Genomic DNA, 18,806 nt, shown 5'->3' on the forward strand with positions numbered 1-18,806 from the left:
GAACTGCAGGTGGAACTCGCAGAAGCGGGTGAGACAACGGGAGTAGGGGACTCCCCGAGGGGGTGAAGTGGACAGCAAGCAAAGCAAGGGCAAGTTTCGGGTCTGTGGGTGCTGCAGCACTTCCTAGAAGGGTGTCAGGTGGTCCCCGTCCAGGTGGAGGGGAATTCTCTCTGAGAGTGGAGGGAGGGAGCGGATTCTAGTGTTGCAATGTCTGCAGGAAAAGTCAGGGTGGCCTGCCTCAGAGTCAGGCATGGGGTCCTGCTGAGAGTCCCCTGAAGCGTCCTCAGCACAATTTCCATGATGGTGGGACCTTGTCAGACTGAGCCCCATGTTCCCTGCTCCTAGCACAGAATCTGGCCCTCAAGGATGCCCAGGAAAGATGTAATGGAAGAATGAATAAATACACAGGAGGGGCGAGGTAGTATGGGAGCCTACAGCACCCAAGGACTTTCACTCCTCTGGAAACTCTTTCCCTGGAAGGTCAATCTCTGGACAACGTCTTATGACCCCTGGAGGACTTCAGCAGAAGACAGAAATCTGTTTCTGGGAGCCCTGTTATGAATACACCACGAGACAGCAGGGACAGGGAACCACCCAGGACCGTGACTCTCAGAGAGGCAATCCCGGTGGAAACCCATCTTCCTGGTGGAGGTGTCTGGGGCAGAGGTGGCTTCTGCAGGCTCGGAGCAGCCAGTAGATGACTGAACCACGGTTGAGCTGGACACAGAGTGAGCCTGGAGCTCTGGACAGTAGCTAAGTTGGTCCAAACTCCTTGCTGGATTCTAGAAGCTTCCAGAAACAAAGGTCCCTGACAAGTCTAAGAGGTTGAAAGTGGGAGCGCCCCTGGATTAGGAGAAGAACTTGCCGGGACTCACCTTGGGCTGAGAACCGGGAGCCTCGGCCCTTGTCTGGCCCACCGTGAGAACGCAGCCCGCTGGGGCGGTCTTTAATAGGGTTTCCCACCCATGTGGCTGTCCACGATTGGTGCTCAGGTAGGGCAGCAGTTAATTCCCAGGTGTGCCCTGGGCTCATGAGCATGGGAAAGATAAGCAACTCAGCACAAAGGTTGGCAAGAAAAAGTTCCTTGGCCCTCTCTGCCCTGTAATCCCTCCCAGCGATTTTTTTTCCTTCACACAAATTGCTTCTCTGCAAACAATTGCGATGTGTACTGAGTGCAAAACACACGGGGCGCCGTCAAGGTTTTCAGCACCATGACATCTCCCGTTAATCCTCACAATGGACACCCAGAGCTGGGGCGGTATTTATTTCCAGAAAACAAACACCAAAGAAAAGGAAGTTGGATACCCAAAGGAAAGAGGAAAAGAAATGAGACAGACACTTGTTCTCACAGTAGAGTGCCAACGTACCCTGCGTCCCCAGCTAATCACCTTGGGGCACTTGGACGGCAGTCAGCTTGGAGGTGGTGTGGGCTACCCTTGAGACTGGAGGGTACAAAACTGAGTAGGGAATCTGGGATTTTTTTTTTTTTTTTTTTGGTACCAGGGATTGAACTCAGGGGCGCTCAACCTCTGAGCCCCATCCCCAGCCCTATTTTGTATTTTATTTAGAGACAGGGTCTCCCTGAGTTGCTTAGGGCCTCGCTTTGTCTGAGGCTGGCTTTGAACTCGCAGATCCTCCTGCCTCAGCCTCCCGAGCCGCTGGGACGACAGGTGTGCACCACTGTGCCCAGTCGAGGATCTGGGACTTTTTAAACCCCCACTTGGACCTGGCTGCCAGGCCATGGTGGACATCATGGGGCAGATAAAAAAAAGAGTCCAGGCTTTTGGAGAGCAAACGGCCAGTACCTCTTCTCCATGTCTTTGGGACTCTGGAAGGAATCAAAGCTGTCGGGAGGGAGAAGTTCAGGGATCTTGACCCCAGCAACAACCCTCCAGCAAAGTCTCAATCTGGATACAAGCCAGCTTCTCTACTCCTGGTACAAATGGGGAACTGTCTCCCAAATGGGGAAACTTCAGAGAGCCGGGCCACGGCATATCCCTCGACCCCACTGGGACTGGCCAGGTGCCCCCTCCGCCTCCCCAGTGGTCCGTGTGAACCTTCTCCAGCCTCTAAAGTGGCATCTGGGACAATCACCACCCCACACCCCACTATTCTTAACAGGTGTTCTGCCTCCTGCGTCAAGAAAACCAGGGCCACAACTTGTGACCTTGGCCCTTCCCCATTAACATAAAAATATTTGCCTTCTACTCCTCCCTGCCCAAGGCCGCCAGCCACCCTCGGCTTCTCTTTTATTTATTTATTTTTTTTTAAGATTTTCTGTATTTGTTGGTTCAAGTTGATGATAACTGTGCACGTTTCTGTCAGGCTCCACATGAGGTTGTGAAGCAGATACCTCCCTGCGGTGGTTAAATTTAGCTCCGTAACAAATGCATTACCTCACGCGGTTCTCATTTTCTGTAGTGAGATCCCATAAACGTCTGCTGTCACTTTTCAAGAACACGATATATCGTCATTGACTGCAGTCACCATGCTGGGCAACAGATCTCGGGAAATTTATGTCTCCCATCTAACCAGCATTATCTACCCTTTGGCCAACCACCAGAATTTACCCCCTCCACCTTATAATGACTATTATCAGAGAGACAAGAGAAAACAGATGTTGGTGGGAATACGAATTGGTACAATCACTATGGAAAAGAGTATGGAGGCTCCTCAAAAATATTAAACCACCAAAGTGACCCAGAGATCTCACTACTGGGTGCCCATCCAAAGGGAATAAAATCAATATGTTGAGGACAGCTGTGCTCTCCAGCTCACACCAGCACTAGTCACTGTAGCCAAGATACGGGATCAATCTAAGTGTCCATCAATGGATGATGGATAAAGAAAAACGTGGTATGTACATACAACGGAATAGTATTTGGCCGTAAAAAATAATGAAGTCTGGGTGCAGTGGCGCACACCTGTCATCCCAGCAGCTCGGGAGGCTGAGGCAGGAGGATCATGAGTTCAAAGCCAGCCTCAGCAAAAGAGGGGCGCTAAGCAGCTCAGTGAGACCCTGTCTCTAAATAAAATACAAAATAGGGCTGGGGATGGGGCTCAGTGGTCCAGTGCCCCTGAGTTCCATGCCCGGTACCCACTCCTCCTCATCCTTTGCAACAGCAGGTATGAACCTGCAGGGACTCATGCATGAACCCCCGTGAGATCAGCCAGGCACAGAAGGATAATCACACCTTCTGCCAGGGATCTGAACACGCTGATCTCACAGAAGTGAGCGCAGGAGGGTGGCTCCCCGAGGCTGGGTGGCCCGGGGGAGGAGGACCGGGGGATGTTGGTTAGAACAGCCTCCTGAGCAACACCAGCCTCTCCATCCCCTTCAGACCTCTCCCATGTGAAGGGTGTGGCTAAAACTTCCCTCTCGAGGTTGCTCATGGGAGAGTCCAGGGGTCATTTTTTCGCTGCTGGACCCGCATCCTCTGGTTACCCTGATTTCCTTGACCCCCCAGGAGCAGAGTCTTTTTTATCGTCCTATTTGGATACCCCACTATTAATCTAGGACCCTCTTCCCCCAGCTGTCCCTGAAAACCCGGGGAGGTCCCACATTTCCCGTCACTCCAGATGCTCTCCCTGGGAGGTGCCCAGTGACCTCGCGGTTGCCGGTGCCATCCGCGGGCTGGTGAGATCCAAATCTGTGCCCAGCTCAGGCTGAAGCTCAGGTGCACCCACCCAGTTGACGTGGCGCCTCTCCACTGGGCTGAGATGTGAAGGGACCTCAGACTCCACAGCTCCAATCAGCTCCCGCCGATTCCCCTCCCCCTCCTCCTGCTCCTTGGTCAAGGGCACCAGCGCCCACCCCATCATCCGAGCTGGCCTCCGTCCTCTCCCAGCTCCTCCTCCTCCCCCCTCAGCCTCCATTCCCCACAGTCACCAGACCCTGCCTTTCCATGTCCCAAACGTTTCTGGACTCTCTCCCTCCTGCTCCATCTCCACCTCAGCTATCCCAATGCAGGCAGCCATCTGTTCAGAGGGTGACTTTTGTGGCTGTTTAATGGGTCTCTCCGCCTTTGTTCTCACCCCCTTTTGCTTCTGCACCCTCTCAGTACCCCGGTCTCAGGACCGTCTCTGGGTGTTATCCTCCACTCCCTACACTATATGCTCCCTGGGATCTGACCCCGGCCCAGGGTCTCTGCCTCACCTACTATGTCTCCACTGCACACTCTTTGCTCTAGTCTATCTGGGTTTCTCTGGGCTCTGGGCCACCTCCAAACCTTTCCATATGCTCTTCCTTCTGCCTGGGTCACTCTGGCCCCGGCTGCTTCTTACCGACCACCCCCTCTAGGAAGGCTTCCCTGGCCCCACGGGCTGGCCTGTGCTCCCTTCCTGTGCTCCCAGTCCTGCTCCATGACCTGATGACTTATCTGGCTCCCTCTGAAGGCTGTGGGATCTTTGCGGACAGGGATTCTGTCTAACCAGCGCCTAGTCAAACGGACAACATCTCAGTGGCCTGCTGCAGTCTCTCTCTGGGAAGTAACACCTCCGCCCTGGGGCTGCCCAAGTGCCCGGCAAGGACACCCGACCCTGCCTCTTGGAAAGAAGAGGGAAGAAGAACTCATTCTGTGGTCCTCTCTCTCCCCTCTGGTTTGGGGCCTTGTTTTGATTTTTCTTGGCCCAGACCTTCCCTGTATTTTCTCTCGCAGCGAGTCACACTGTGGACGAACCTGCCTGTGGTCAGTGGGGCCGGGGCTGGATCCGCGGCCGCCTTCCTGCGTAAGTTCTGAGATAAGAGGGACTTTGGTGTCAGCCATGGCTCGCAGACGCACACGTGTGGCCTTCCCGGGACCAGCCAGGCCTTGGCCTCTCTGGAAAGCCCCAGCTGGGGTCAGGGAAGCAGCTGGGCCAGGACACACGGTTCCCAGTGGCCTCAGGGTTCTCTGGTCCCCTTGGCACAGAAGTCCAGAGGCCCTGGGGACAGCTGCCTCTCCGGGTCCCAGCAACCTCTTGGCTTCTGCCTGGGCCTCCTGAAGGGTCCCCTGCCAATCGGGGAATGGGGCTGCGTGCGCATCCACGGCTCATGTGGCCCTGGAAATTGGTCTGTGACTTCTGGGTTGGGAGGGACCTGAGTCCAGGGAACGGAGGGGGCCCCACGGGTGTGACGGGCAGCTCCTGTGGTCCCTCATCACCCTGAGGGGGGGGGCTCCTGGAGGCGGCGCCTGTGTCTGTCTATCCATAGGGGCTTTCCAGCTCCTGGCCCAGAGGACAGGCTTCAAAGTCTGCCCCTTGCAAACCAAACAAACCCCTCCACGCCTGGTCACCCCCAGCCACGCAGGGGCAGCCGCTGCCTGTTCAAGCCTCCAAGTCTGGAAGGCCTGACTCCTCGGAATTCCCTGTTCACGCTCTCTCTCTCCCACCAGAGGCTGCAGGAGGCAGGGCTGTGTCTGACTTGCTCACCGCCTGGTGTCTCCCCTGGAGCCCCAGCATCTGAGCATGGTGCCTGGCACATAGTAGCAGCTCAGAAAACGCTTCTTGAATCAATGAACGGATGGATGAAATGCAGGGCATCGTGAGCCTCCTCTAAGGTCACACAACAGAACCCCGTTGAACCCAGTTTCTCTGAGCGAGCTGTGAACTCCATAAGGACAGGGACTGATCTGCTTCTCCTCCTCACAGGATCCTCCGTACCCCCAGACAGCACCTACGTGTCGTAGGTGCTCAGCAAATATTTGTTGAGTGAATGAACGACTTCAAAGGCGGATCTTTCAGAAGGATTATTTGCCACTCTCTTGAAGGAAACAGGGGCCTCGTGTACAAACACGTCACAAGCCCCATTTAGACCGCAAGCAGCATTCAAAGACCCAGGCGAGGATTAAAGGGCAGAAAATTCGAGCAGGCTCACACCAGCGTGGGCTCCCTTTTCCAGGGCTGGAGCGCCAACCTGCGCCTCCCCTCCCGGCCTGCAGGAAGTGAGCTGGGAGCCACAGAGCTCCTCCGTCCAGTCAGTGAAATGTCAGGGTCAAGGCCACCGAGACCAGCGGAGGCAGCCAGAACTTCAGGAGCTCTGAAACAAAAGCAATCACAAATTCACACCAGAGGCCTCTGATAGACTGACCCGTGAGAAGGGGACACCGAGGATCGCTTAGAAACAGGGAGTTTTTTCCTATCTGCTCAGAAGACTCGTGAGAAAAAAAAAGGCACCCATTTGGGGTAGAAAAATAGGAAGATGTGTCTTCCCAGGTGGGCTGACTTGAAAAAGGCAGGCCATCCTCCGGCTGCAGGCTTGGTACCCCCTCCACAGGGCACTCTTACGCAGTGCCCAACCTGCTCAACCATCCTTAGAGACCCTGGAGGCTATTTACAGAAGGCAGATCTCTCTAGAACACCCTGCCCCCCCCAACTCCAAGTTCACTAATACTGGGTTGGACTAGAGCTCAGGTTAAGCAGGCTGGTGTGGCAGCCCCGTGGATCCTGGTGCCAGGAGCCAAGTAAGGTGGGTGCATAGAGTCTCTCTCCATCTAGATCTGAGACAATTCAGGAACCTTGAAAATGAAGGGCCTCAAGACCTTTTCTTTGTGGTCAGAAAGCTGAAAAACGAGTTTGTGTGTGTGTGTGGGGGGGGGGGTGCTCACTGCAGCACTAATCATGGTTCTTGGCACATAATGGATCTCAACAAATATTTGTCACCTGTCAGGTGAATCCCGTAAAAGGTGTCAGAGGTGAACCCAAGAGGAAGTGCCCGGGGGAGTGTGCATGCGGGTGCAGGTGTGTGTGTGTGGAGTGGGTAACAGGCGTGTGTGTGAACGTGCAAACGTACGTGCATGCAACTGAAGGTGCCTATGCTTCTGAGTGTGAAAATGTGGGTGTGTGCGCGACCTCAGGGGTGCGTGCAGCCACATTGCGACCGGTGGCTGAGCGCGCCTGGGTCCCCGGGCACTGTCGTGAGGCAGCAGGAGTGAGGCGGCCCTCCTTCTCTTCCAGGCTCAGCCGGGTAGGCCAGGCTCTGTGGCTGTCCTGGGGTTCAGGCAGAAGCCCCAGAGGACGTTCTGGAGCAGGTCTCTGTGCAGGAAGGACCCGACTTACCCAAGCTCCTGGAAGCAGCCCTGGAGACTGTGGCCTGGACACCTTTGTGGGGGAAACAGAGGGCAGAGCCGTGAACAGAGAAGGCACGAGGCCGCAGGTCTGGCGGGAAACCAGCCCCTCCAATCTGCTGTGCTCCTGGCAGCCAGAGCCATCTTTCTGAAACCCAGGCCTCGTCACATCCCCGCCCTGCTCTGGGCTCTCCAGTGCTTTCAGAAGAAAGGCCTGACATCTCAGCGTGAGCTAAGAGGCCTTGCGTGGCCTGGCTCCCCCACATCAGCTCCTTCCACACGGTTCCCAGCATGCCCGGGGCCTCTCTCAGAGGCTGCAGGAGGCTGGGCTCCCTCCTGCCACAGGCCCTTTGCTCATGCTGTACCCACTTCCTGGACTTCCCTCCCTCCTTCCCTGCCCCTCTTAGTGGATGCCACTTCCCTTTCCTAATCTTAGCCTTATTTCTCCCCAGTCCACTAGACGGGTTCCCTTGTCCCTAGAGCTCGGGCTCCTTTTGCATTTTCTTGGCTGCAGAGAGGACGGTTGCAGGCGGACATGTCTACGTGGGGTTACGGGAACGGGGCTCCCTGTCCGCAGGGTTGGAGCTTCTGCCCCTCACAGACCCCAAGCACCAGCCCAGGGCCTGGCGCACGGCGGGTACCAAGACACAGTTGTGCAATGAACGAATGGAACTGTTCCCAGGGACATCCTCAGGAGCCGGACTCTGTCACCTGTCCTCTCCCAGAGAAAGTCCCAGCCAGGAGCCCCGAGGAGGAAGCAGCCGGTCTCACCTTTCCGAGTGATGGGACCCAGGTTCAGGACACGGGACGAGTCTATGAAGCCCCCACTTCGGAATCGGGCCCTGGAACAGCTCTACAGGGACAGAGTGACAGAGGGAGCCTTCCGTGAGGGAGGCTGTTGGGACCCCGGCATCGGAGGGGGCTGTAGGATCCCGGGGCACCCTCCTGCCTGGGCGGGGGCTGAGGAGGCAGAGGCAGGTGTGAGATCGGGTCTAACGTCTGTCAGGGTCTCGGGCAAGTCACCTAAGTTCTCTGGTCCCCCTGTCCCCCTTAGCAAACGGGGCTGGTGACACGTCCCTTACACCGTCTGTGCCCATGGGAACCTTACAACAGGTAAGGTGCCCAGTGCTTTGGGCCGGCAGGTGGATTAGCCGTCCCCCGGCCGGGTGCAGGTCACTGAAAGCAGCGATTTCCCAGCATCTTGGGTTTCCTGCTTGGCCTTGGCCACCCCGTCACCCTGTCCCTGCTGACCTGGTGCTAAAACAGGGAAGCAGCCAGTATGTTTGCTTTCTCTGGGACCTCTGGCCAGATGCCTCGGGTCATGGGACAGGGGCGCTGGCAGGCTGGCTGGCTGGGGGCCGGGGGTGACTCACGGGCTTGCACTTCTCGTTGACGGTGTCACACAGATACACTTCGCAGTGCAGGTAGACCAGGTCGTAGTTACCAGCGAAACGGAACATCTGGACGGCGAACCGGCCCTGCGGGGACTCTCCGTTCTCCACCACCTGGATGGTGGGGTCCGCAGTGTGTGGACACCTGATGGTGGGCGAACGGGAGGGTCATGTCATACGAGGGGTTTGGTTAAGCAATGACTCTGGAGCCCAGACTTCCTGGGTTCAAAGATGGCACCACCACCACCACCTGTTAGCTGTGCAGCCTTGGGGAACGGACTTCATGTCTCTGAGCTTCAAAGTCCCCATCTGTATACAGCAGGGGATAATAACTGCAGCCCAGGTGGAAAGATCATTGTGGGGATTAAATTAGTTTATTTTTCCAAGTGCTTCAAACAGGATGTGGCCCTCTGTGGGTGTCATCTATATTTGATCTGAATGCCATCTAAAAGCCAGCACTTTCTGATTTGGAAAATGCCATTCAAGGCTCGTCAGCTACTCTGTGCGGTCTACAGTGCATCTGTCGCAACAATGCAAACGTCAGAGGTGCTGAGTGTCACTGACCAAGCTGAAGTGTGTGCACCTGTCTGTAGGCGTACACAAGGACACCGAATCACACTTACAACCCCCAAATGGCACACGCAGAGACTCTCACCCGTCGGGAGGTGTGGACAAACTGGGGCAGGCAAACTGGGTGACCCTCTGCTATTTCCCCACGTTTTTCTCAAAGTTTGATTTAGAAGACAGGGCGAACGTGACATTGAGAACTGAGAAAGGGACTTGTGGGGGTGGCAGTCTCTGCCCTGTGTGCCCCAGAAGTCAGATCTGATCCTAAAACCACAAACTGCTCTTGATAAAATGAAAGCAGCCTCACCTCCCAAAAAGCAGAGAGAGGTGTCCCCCATGGCCAGTGACCGCCCAAGGACACCCCCTCCCAAGCAAGGCACCCAAGTGTCCTCTCCAGCAACCCTTGGTGTGTCCGACTTTTAATCCACTTACATATTTTGATGAAATATATTCACTCCCTAGAATCTTTAGATCAGGACCACAACTGTCAATCACCTTCCGCCACTAATAGAACAGGATCAAACAAATGAAAAGGTCAACAAGAGAGCGCTAGACACTTTAATCAGACACTGTTCATCGCACAAAGAGCTAAAACAGAGTTAGGCGCTCTTTTTTATTGCAAAGGGATATTCCTAGTAACAGAGAACATCTAATTAGCACCTGACTGAGAATCTCCCCTTTGAAACCGAATAGGTCAGACATGACCTCTTAGGATGCTTTCCCTGACTGTGCTATTAAAATGGCAAACGTGGCGCGGTGGCGCACACCTGTAATCCTAGTGGCTCGGGAGGCTGAGGCAGGAGGATCATGAGTTCAAAGCCAGCCTCAGAAAAGTGAGGTGCTGAGCAACTCAGTGAGACCCTGTCTCTAAATCAAATACAAAGTGGGGCTTGGGATGTGGCTCAGTGGCCAAGTGTCCCTGAGTTTAATCCCCAGTACCCCCCACCCCCAAATGGCAGACACCCTTCATTTTCCACGGCCTTTCTCCACTAACATACTATAGATTTCACTTTCATTTACTTGTTGATCTCCCCTTCAGAATATAAGCCACGCAAGAGCAGAGCTTTTAGTCTCTTTTACTCACTGCAGAATGAGAGCCTGGCACACAGGGAGCCTCCAGGGTATCTGTTCTACTTGTGGATGAAATGCTCTTACTCATGGACAGGGTCACAGTTTTCTAAAGCCTCTTGAGTAAAGGCAGCACACCTGTGTCTTCCCGTTTCAACTGGTCCTTGGCTAACAGTGCCTGCTCCTCCTGGCTCCGGGCCAGGTGCCAGGCTGCCCGTGGCTCTGGTCCTGCCTTTCCATCAGGAAAGGAGCCCTTTGGTGCTCTGGGGAAACTCCTGCAACCCGCCTCAAATGTAATGTTTTAAAAAGCATGCAATAAAATATTTTAAAGATTATATAGGAAACTAAATGGTAGCACATTTCTTTTTTTTTTTCTTCACATTTCTTAAAATATTACAAATTTTGATATATACTTTACATATTTGCATAGATATTATATATAAATGTATTTGCACATATATATTTGATAGTGCATTAAATGGTAAAGTGCAGTGGAAATTCTAGTACTATAGTAACTAAAAAGTATTGATGAGTAGAACTGCAAATTGGTGCAACCACTCTGGAAAGCAGAATGGAGATTCCTCAGAAAATCTGGAATGCAACCACCATTTGACCCAGTTATCATCCTCCTACTTCCCAAAGGACTTAAAATCAGCATACTACAGCGACGCAGCCACACCAATGTCTGTAGCAGCTCAATGCACAATCGCTAAACTATGGAACCAACCTTGGTGTCCTTCAACAGATGAATGGATAAAGAAATTGTGATATAAATACACAATGGGCTATTACTCAGCCTTGAGGAAGAATGAAATTATGGCATTTGCCTGTAAATGGATAGAGATGGAGACTATCATACTAAGCAAAATAAACCAATCCCCCCAAACCAAAAAACTGTTTTCTCTGATATGTGGATGCTAATTCACAACAAGTTGTGTGTGGGGGGGAGCTAGGGAAGAATAGAGGTACTTTAGGTAGAGGGGAGTGAAGGGAGGAGAGGGGGTGTGGGGGTAGGAAGGATACCCCAGAAGGAATTGTACATTATCACCCTATGGACATGTATGAGTCTACATTATACAACCAGAAGGAGGAGAAATCATACTCCATCTATTATGCTGTATCTGAGTGCGTGGTACGGTCGTGTGGAATTAGATCACATAAAATGCATCGAGGAACACTGCAGTCTCTTCTAGGTGACTCTTCTTTGCTTTTTTCTTTTCCTGGTCTATATTCCCAATGGAATGCCACATTTTAGCTCGAGGATAATGAATATAAAGATGCACTTTTCACCCATCCCGGCCCACAGACCTCCCCAAGCCCCACCCATGGGCGGCCCCGCCTGGGAGCCCTTGCCTACCTGTCCTGGATGATGAAGTATTTCAGGGGGTCTGTGGCATTGCCACTGGGAGTGGCATAGCAGTTGGTCATCAGCAGGGCAAACCGGGACACGTCCCCTCCATCCAGCATGGTGCCCACGTACAGAAAAGCCTCGGTGGACAGAGCCACGGAGGGGCCCTGGTAGGGCTGCGTGTAGGTCGAGCTCTGGAAGAGCGCCATGCGCACCGTGAACTCGCCCGTGCCACCCACGCTGATGTTCAGGGCGCTGCGGGCAAGAGCGGCTGGTCAGGGGACCCAGCAGGGGCGGCCACAGAGGGCGGCCCTGCCTGCTCAGCACTCCTGGAAAGTCCCTGACACTTCTCTGCATCTTTGTCCAGCAGCTGGACCGGAAGCCACTCACCATGACTTTGCAAAGTGCGACAAGCAAGCAGGGGTCACCTTGGGGTCTGGTTACAATGCAGGTTCTGATTGGGTGGGTTCAGGGTGGAGCTCAAGGTTCTGCGTGTCTACCCAGCTCCCGAGTGGTGTGACTCGGCAGATCTGTAGACCGTATCTCGAGGGACATACCCGGTCCCTCTCTCAGTGGCCTGTGCTACAACCCCTGGGACCTTTCAAGATGGATCAAGCAACTTCTGGAGGAAACCGCCTGGCTTCCTTCTTTAGTCTGGAACAGCAGGTGAGCCGTGAGGAGCTCACAGGAGCTCGCAGACCCGGGTCTCAGCTCCTGGTGAAGTTCTAACCTATGTCAGATGACGGGGGTTTTACAAATGGTTTATTTTGTGACCTCATTGAAAACAGTCACACTAATGTGAACTTCACTGGGTGATCCTTCAAAGGACACTGTCACATGAAATAAAGTACATGACAATACCCAGGGAAGTTGGAGCTCAATCACAGGTGAGATTTCTAGCTCAAACCCAAACAAGGTCTGATCACAAGAGGTGTCGCCCTGGCACCTCCCAGGCCTAGGACGGGACCAGGTTGCTGCAGGACACTCCTTGTCCACGTGGTGCTCCTGTCAACAACCTGCTGTGAGCGATCTTCTTCCTCCAAGTCAGCCACACACCCTCAACTGAGCCCAGAACCCTTCCCTGAGTCTGGCTGGCCCAGAGAACACGTAACCCCAAAGTACAGGTCACCATCTGGCAGGGGCGCTCGACCTGATGTTTGAATCCCAGCTCTGCCACCTACTAGATTTTACAACTTTGGGTAAATGACTCAAACTTGTCTGAGCCACAATGTCCACATCAGTAGAAAAGAGGAGGAGGAAGGGGAGGAGGGGGAGGAGGAGGGGGATGAGGAGGGGGATGAGGAGGGGGAGGGGGAGGAATATCTACATTCTTAGGGCTACTATAAGATTTTAATGAGATGGTCGGTGTATAGCACTTTGCCTGACATATAGTAAGCGCTCAATAAATGCTAATTATGAATACGGCTGTCCTTTTTCCCAATGTTGGCATCCTTGGGGCCTGTGATTCATTCTATTTGAAGACTTTCCATTTTATTTAGCGACAGGATTGTCTCTTTAAAAATAGTAAAACCTAGCCAGGAGTGGTGGGTCAAGCCTGTAATCCCAGCAGCTCGGGAGGCTGAGGCAGGAGGCTCACGAGTTTGAAAGAAGCCTCAGCAAAAGCGAGGCGCTAAGCCACTCAGTGAGACCCTGTCTCTAAATAAAATTCAAAATAGGGCTGGGGATGGGGCTCAGTGGTCAAGTGCCCCTGAGTTCAATCTCTGGTACCAATTAAAAAAAAAAAGGCAGTTAAACCTCATGCGGTGCCCATCCTGGGGGGATTCTCTGGCTCACCTCTATAAGCAACCCCCACCCCACCAAGGCACCTCCAAAGAGCATAATTCGTAAATGCTCTGTAGTCAGACATCTTCAATTTACAGAGAAGGGAAACTGAGGTCAAAATTTGGGATATGATTTGCCCAAAGTCCCATCACAGGGCTGGACTGAGACCCCCTCTTCTTCCCTCCTTTCCAAAAAGCCAGAGACTCTAATATTTGATTCACATCTGCAGGACACTGCTGTCCTCCTAAGAAAAGTAGTACAAGTGCTGTCCAATCCCTGGCTGACATCCAGAGGGGCTGGATGACATACCGGGTCCTTCTTCTTCTTCTTCAGGGGGCTGACACCCAGACCTGCCCCAGGGGGACCCGGGCAGTGGACTCCCCAGAGCAAACTGGTCAAAATACACCAGAGGCCGGATTTGGATTTGGGCTCCAGGGTTCCTCGCTGGGGCCCTTCTATAAGTAACCCTGACTCCCAGTCCCCAAGCCCAGCTCCTTGGGGGTGGCAGCTGCCAGGGCAGAAGAGTTGGGTGAGGAAGGGGTTGTGGGTGGGGCTGCCCAGGCGTAACTGGAGGCCCTGCCGGCCGCACCTGACCATGGGCTGCAGGGAGGTCTTCAGGCTGACGAGCATGTCCAGCGGGTAGGAGCACGCGAAGTTGATTTTGATGTTGACGTCGCGGATGATGATCTCATTCGCCAGGTAGAGGGTGTTGCTGTAGGTGGCATGGGTTTCATTCCTCTGTGTGGGAGGGCGAGGAGCGGGAGAGAACCAAGAGAATCTTAGACTTTGATGCTGAAACAGGTTGTCTCCAGCCACCTGCCAGCTGCTGCCTTCCCAGTCTCTGTGATTAAGAGTTACGACAGCAGTGAGCATTCGTGAGCACATGTCACGTGCCAGACCCTGAGCTACATGCTCTTCCACGTTACTGAATTAGTCCCCTGATGAGCCTAGGAGGCAAGCCCTGCTTGGTGAAAGAGGAGACAGAGGTTCCGAGTGACTGAGGCACGCAGCACGGGGGAGCTAGGAAGCCGGCCTCTTTCCAGTAGCCCATGCTTCATAGCAAGTCGTCACAGTGGAATTTCACCTCGCGACCTTGGCAAATGACAATTATTTACTTTCTTCTTTTCTTTTGCTTTCAGGGGATTAGAGAGGCAGAAAGAAGCAAATGCTCCTCACTCAAACCTTTTTACCTCTGCATCCCATCGGAGGAGGCCTCTGTGGGCAAGGTCCTGGGTCTCCAAGTACCCTGCCTCCCAGGGCCACTGGAAACCAGCCGACCTGGCTTCTGCTCCCAACGCTGACCCCTACTGGCCGGGAGTAATCACTGCCACCGACCCTACTTTTCCCATCTGTAAAATGGGCAACGATCACCTGGATCTCCTCTGTATTTGAAGGGAAGTAACATTTATTCAGCACTTACTAAGTGCCAGCCACTTCAGACGCATTGACGGGTGACTCACTGAGTCCTCTCAACAATCTGGTGAGCTCCGATTTAGTCCCTCAGCCAGGCCACAAAACTCGCCCATGCTCACACACCTGCTAAGTGGTAGACCTGGGGCGTGACCAGGCAGTGTCCGATCCTGCCCCAGAGGGACCCGGGCCTACCGTTAACACCGTCCCGCAGGGGCCCTCCTGGGCGGGGGTCACCACAGACATCCAGTCCCGCTCGCCCTTCTCCCTGAAGCCCGAGCAGTGGCTGTCCCGCAGGTACATGAAGACCTTGTCGAAGCCCAGGCTCTTCAGCTGGCACTTGCCCAGGGACACCTTGATGTCATTGGCCCCACATTCCAGCCTGCGCTCCAGGTTGGAGATGTCTGCAAAGTCAGGAAGGACAAGATTTGGGGCCTGTGTCTGTATTTCAGGTGCCCAGCAGTCCCCAAGGGTCAGGCCAGGGTGGCTGGATTGGGCACCAGCTGGGATGCTCCACCTTGGAGCATCTCTTGGAGAGATGGGGACACAAGACTGCATCTGAGTACCCCTGCATGGGTCCAAGGGTCAACCATGCAGCCCACATTCCCCGAAGGGGGGGTTGTACACAAAATATGGGATGGTTTGGGGGAGATCTTTGGTGGTCCAGCATTAAATAGTATTGAATCCAATTTTTAAAAAGAAAAGTAAAAGTTAAGTGCAGTTTCTTTCCAGTCTCTCTACCTGAAGGGGACAGTTCTCACTTACTGCTAATGTCTTTATTACTATGTACTTGTGACTTTTCCCCTTAAGCAGGGAGCAGGCCTTGGGCTCAGCAGTGACAGCCAGCTAGAATTTTCATTGGCTAAAGTACATCTTAATTTTTCAGTGTTTTTAGAAAATTGCTTTACTGCAATCATTGCAATAACTTTCTTTTCTGTTGATTTGTTTTGACAGTTAATTTTCTCAAGTCGGTGTCATTAAGCAGCCAACACGGAGGTGACCACCAACATCCCAAATGAATTTGGAGATGAGATGCAGTCCATTTGAAGAAAAATAGGTTTAATAATAAAATCCATCGGTTGAAGGGCACCTAGGTTGGTTCCAGAGTTTATAATATGTCAAAATACATTCTACTGCCATGCCTAATAGGAACAAATAAAAAATATAAAAAATAATAATAAAATTCACAGCATAGGTGGTACTTGGAGAAAGCAGAATTGGGAAATTGGCACTGGGTTGTGACAGAAATCATGACAAGCCTGGAGACACTAGCCATCTCCAATAATTGTCATATGAAGAAACTGAGGCTCGGAGATGGCCAGTGCCCTGCCCAGGATCCCAAGCTGGTCAATAGATACTGGAGCCTGAACTGCAATGCCACAGGTGGCTTGGGTGGCCTCTGGCTACATGGTGGCAGCAACTTGTATGTCCACTGCAGGGTGGGGGACCTCAGAAAGGAGGATGAGTGTGAGGTCCCTTAATCCCTGGGAGCTTTGGGACCAACTAAAATGGCACGGGGAGCCAGTTTTAATGAGTGTCAGGGGAATTTTCCTTTTCAGATTGGATACGTGTCCCCTGGGTTATATCCACAGCCCCCCCACCCCACCCCGGAATGTGCCCCTCCCCCAGTCTCTGACACTTTCTCAACAAACCACCTCCGCTCCGCTGTCCTTACCGGTGACGTTGAAGTCCTGTCTGCACTGGCAGCGCCACCTGCCGTTATCCGATATGCAGTCCTCGTCCCCACTGCACTCCTCGCACGTGCCCTCCACGGAGCTGGGATCTGCAGGACCACAGGGGACAGACAGAGCGTCAACAAAGACACACCCCATTCCCCTGTCTAGGAGCCGGCGAGGAGGGGCGCATTTCACCTGTGCAGTAGGCCAGGTGGCACTCGGGGGCCGCTGTCAGGTTGTAGACGTAGTAGCCACCGGCACAGGCCTTCACCTGGACCGGCGTGTCCCACAGGCAGCAGTGACCGCTCCAGTGCGCACAGGCTGTGCGGTTCACGATGCCCTCGTCGCTGGACGGGTGCGTGCCGTTGAGCCACATGGGCGCAGCCGTGTTGCAGCGCAGGATCGGCACGCAGGTCTCAGCCAGGCGCATGCCACCCGGGCCCACAAAGCGGTACCAGCCGCTCAGGTCCGTGTCGCAGGTGTACCCAGCCCCGTACTCGGTGCTGCGCCAATATTCGTCCAGGATGCGGTGCGCCTGGCACGGATCAGCACACACCAGCTGGTCCCCCTCGGGCACGCAGTCCAGCCCTGGGCCGCAGGAGCCCGGGGAGCACTCGCAGTGCCATCCGTCGCCCCCGTAGCCCTCGGGGCACATGCACAGGTAGCTGCCCTCCACGTTGACACAGGTGGCCAGAGCGTGACAGCGGCTGAGCTCCGGCTCGGCGCACTCGTCCACGTCCACGCAGCCCTGCCCTGGCGACAGGCGGAAGCCATCTGCGCAGACGCACGCGTAGGAGCCCAACGTGTTCACACAGCTGCTGTTGGCGGAGCAGTTGTGCGACCCTGGGATGGTGCATTCGTCGAGGTCCGCGCACACGAGGCCGTCACCGGTGAAGCCCTCCTGGCAGGAGCACGTCGTGACGACCCCGTTCTCCGTGCAGGTGGCATTGCTGTGACACTCAGAGCACCTCCCTGCATCCAGAAAAGACCAGCCTCAGAGCGCGAGCAGCTGGGCTAATGGTCAACCAAAGATCCCCACCCTGCGCCCAAGGGAACCGATGTTCGCTCCAAAACAGACCTGTCACCTCGCCTGGCGATGTTAAGCTCATAGTCTACCTTAAGCATCACCTTCAAGTTGTGTCTTCCTGACACACCGCCCCACATCCAAAGGAAAAAGCACAGGATCCCCCATACTCTTCTAGAACCTGCTGCCCCTTGGTGGATTTTGCCCATTTTATGCCTTCTGTCCAAGGCCCCTTTCCTGCTGGATGAGCTTTTATCAAGAAACTGCTCAGTGTTGCCTGCTTTCTGAAGACCTCCCCAAGTCCACCTGGCAGGGCTGTTGTACTTTGTTCCTCCACCACAAAAATAATAGTTTTTAAAAAAAGCTGTTGTTTAGTGAGCATTTACTACATGCTAAGTAACAGGATATACACTTTTCACTCATTGTCTTCATGAATCCTTCCCAGCGGCTCCTTGGAATCTGTTTTTATTTATCTTTATCTTAAAGACGAGGGAACTGAGGTTCAGAAAGATTAAGTCACTTGCTCAGATGGGAACAGCACAGCCATGACATGCGTGCAGATGGCAGGGCCAGAGCGTGGGCTCTTAACTACGGCCCAACAATCGTATTTGCTGTGCTCCAAAGAGAGGCTGAAAGTGGGGTGAGGGCGGTGAGCAACCCAGGGAACCACCTCTGAAGGTTGAAAGGGGAGGTGTTTGGGGGTCGCCCTGGTGTCTGCAAATCCCCCGTTTGGTGGGGTGTGCTCCTGACTCTAGTCAAGTGTTGGAAAGTCCTCGTGATGCTCTAGCCCCGTGCTTCTCGGTGTGAGGTCCAAGGACCACAGTGTCAGCATCACTTGGGAGTTTGGTAGACATTCAGAGTGCCAGGCCCGGCTGCAGACCTATGGAAGCCAACTGCATTTTAGCAGATTTTCCAGGGGAGTCCCGTGCACTTTACAGCCTAAGAAATGGACTTAGAATAAAGACTATGGAAATCCCAGGCAAGAGAGGGGAGGGAGAAGGAGTGCTTCCTCAAAGGGCGCATTGCAGCACAACTCACGCATGCGCACATGCGCGCACACGCCCCACTTACTTGCTTCCGAGGAGTCTGTGGCTACAGCTCTGATGAACCAAGCGGTTGCCACTGTGACCATCAGCCACCAGGTCAGAGAGAACAGACGGCCCATCCTTTCTGCTCTTCCCGGCTGCTTCTGGTCCTGGGAACAACTGCCCGAGGGCAAGGACGAGTTGGCCCCTTGGGATTTCTGCCCTGATGCTGAAAGTCCTGTGATCATAGATCAAAAATGGGACAAATGCAGGACCTGACTCCCTTGTCTGTACTTGGGAGGAAAGCCTTGGTTGTACGCTGTGCGACTCCCGGATGAGCCATTTATGTGGACTACAAATATGTGCCATGTGACAGCCCCTAGCTTTGGTGGGGTTTCCTTTCTGCTGTGGCACCCTCATTCCCACCCACAACCCACCCTTGATTCCCAAGTCTCAGCGCATTGCACATTTT

At 53.8% G+C, this 18,806-nt stretch overlaps 1 protein-coding gene across 1 annotated transcript; it reads right to left on the reverse strand.

Moving 5' to 3' along the window:
* Positions 1 to 5,954: 5,954 nt before the first annotated feature.
* Positions 5,955 to 18,474, reverse strand: Umod (uromodulin). Its single transcript, XM_027940655.2, has 10 exons — positions 18,381 to 18,474; positions 16,481 to 17,257; positions 16,285 to 16,392; positions 14,805 to 15,013; positions 13,789 to 13,937; positions 11,427 to 11,672; positions 8,417 to 8,579; positions 7,815 to 7,896; positions 7,036 to 7,077; positions 5,955 to 6,016 (listed from the first exon to the last, which is right to left on the reverse strand). Exons 1-10 carry the CDS (start codon positions 18,472 to 18,474, stop codon positions 5,955 to 5,957), a joined length of 1,932 nt encoding a protein of 643 aa, XP_027796456.1.
* Between the last annotated feature and the right edge of the window lie 332 nt (positions 18,475 to 18,806).

This window comes from Marmota flaviventris, chromosome 19, assembly GCF_047511675.1.
Source record: "Marmota flaviventris isolate mMarFla1 chromosome 19, mMarFla1.hap1, whole genome shotgun sequence".
NCBI classification, from domain to species: domain Eukaryota; kingdom Metazoa; phylum Chordata; class Mammalia; order Rodentia; family Sciuridae; genus Marmota; species Marmota flaviventris.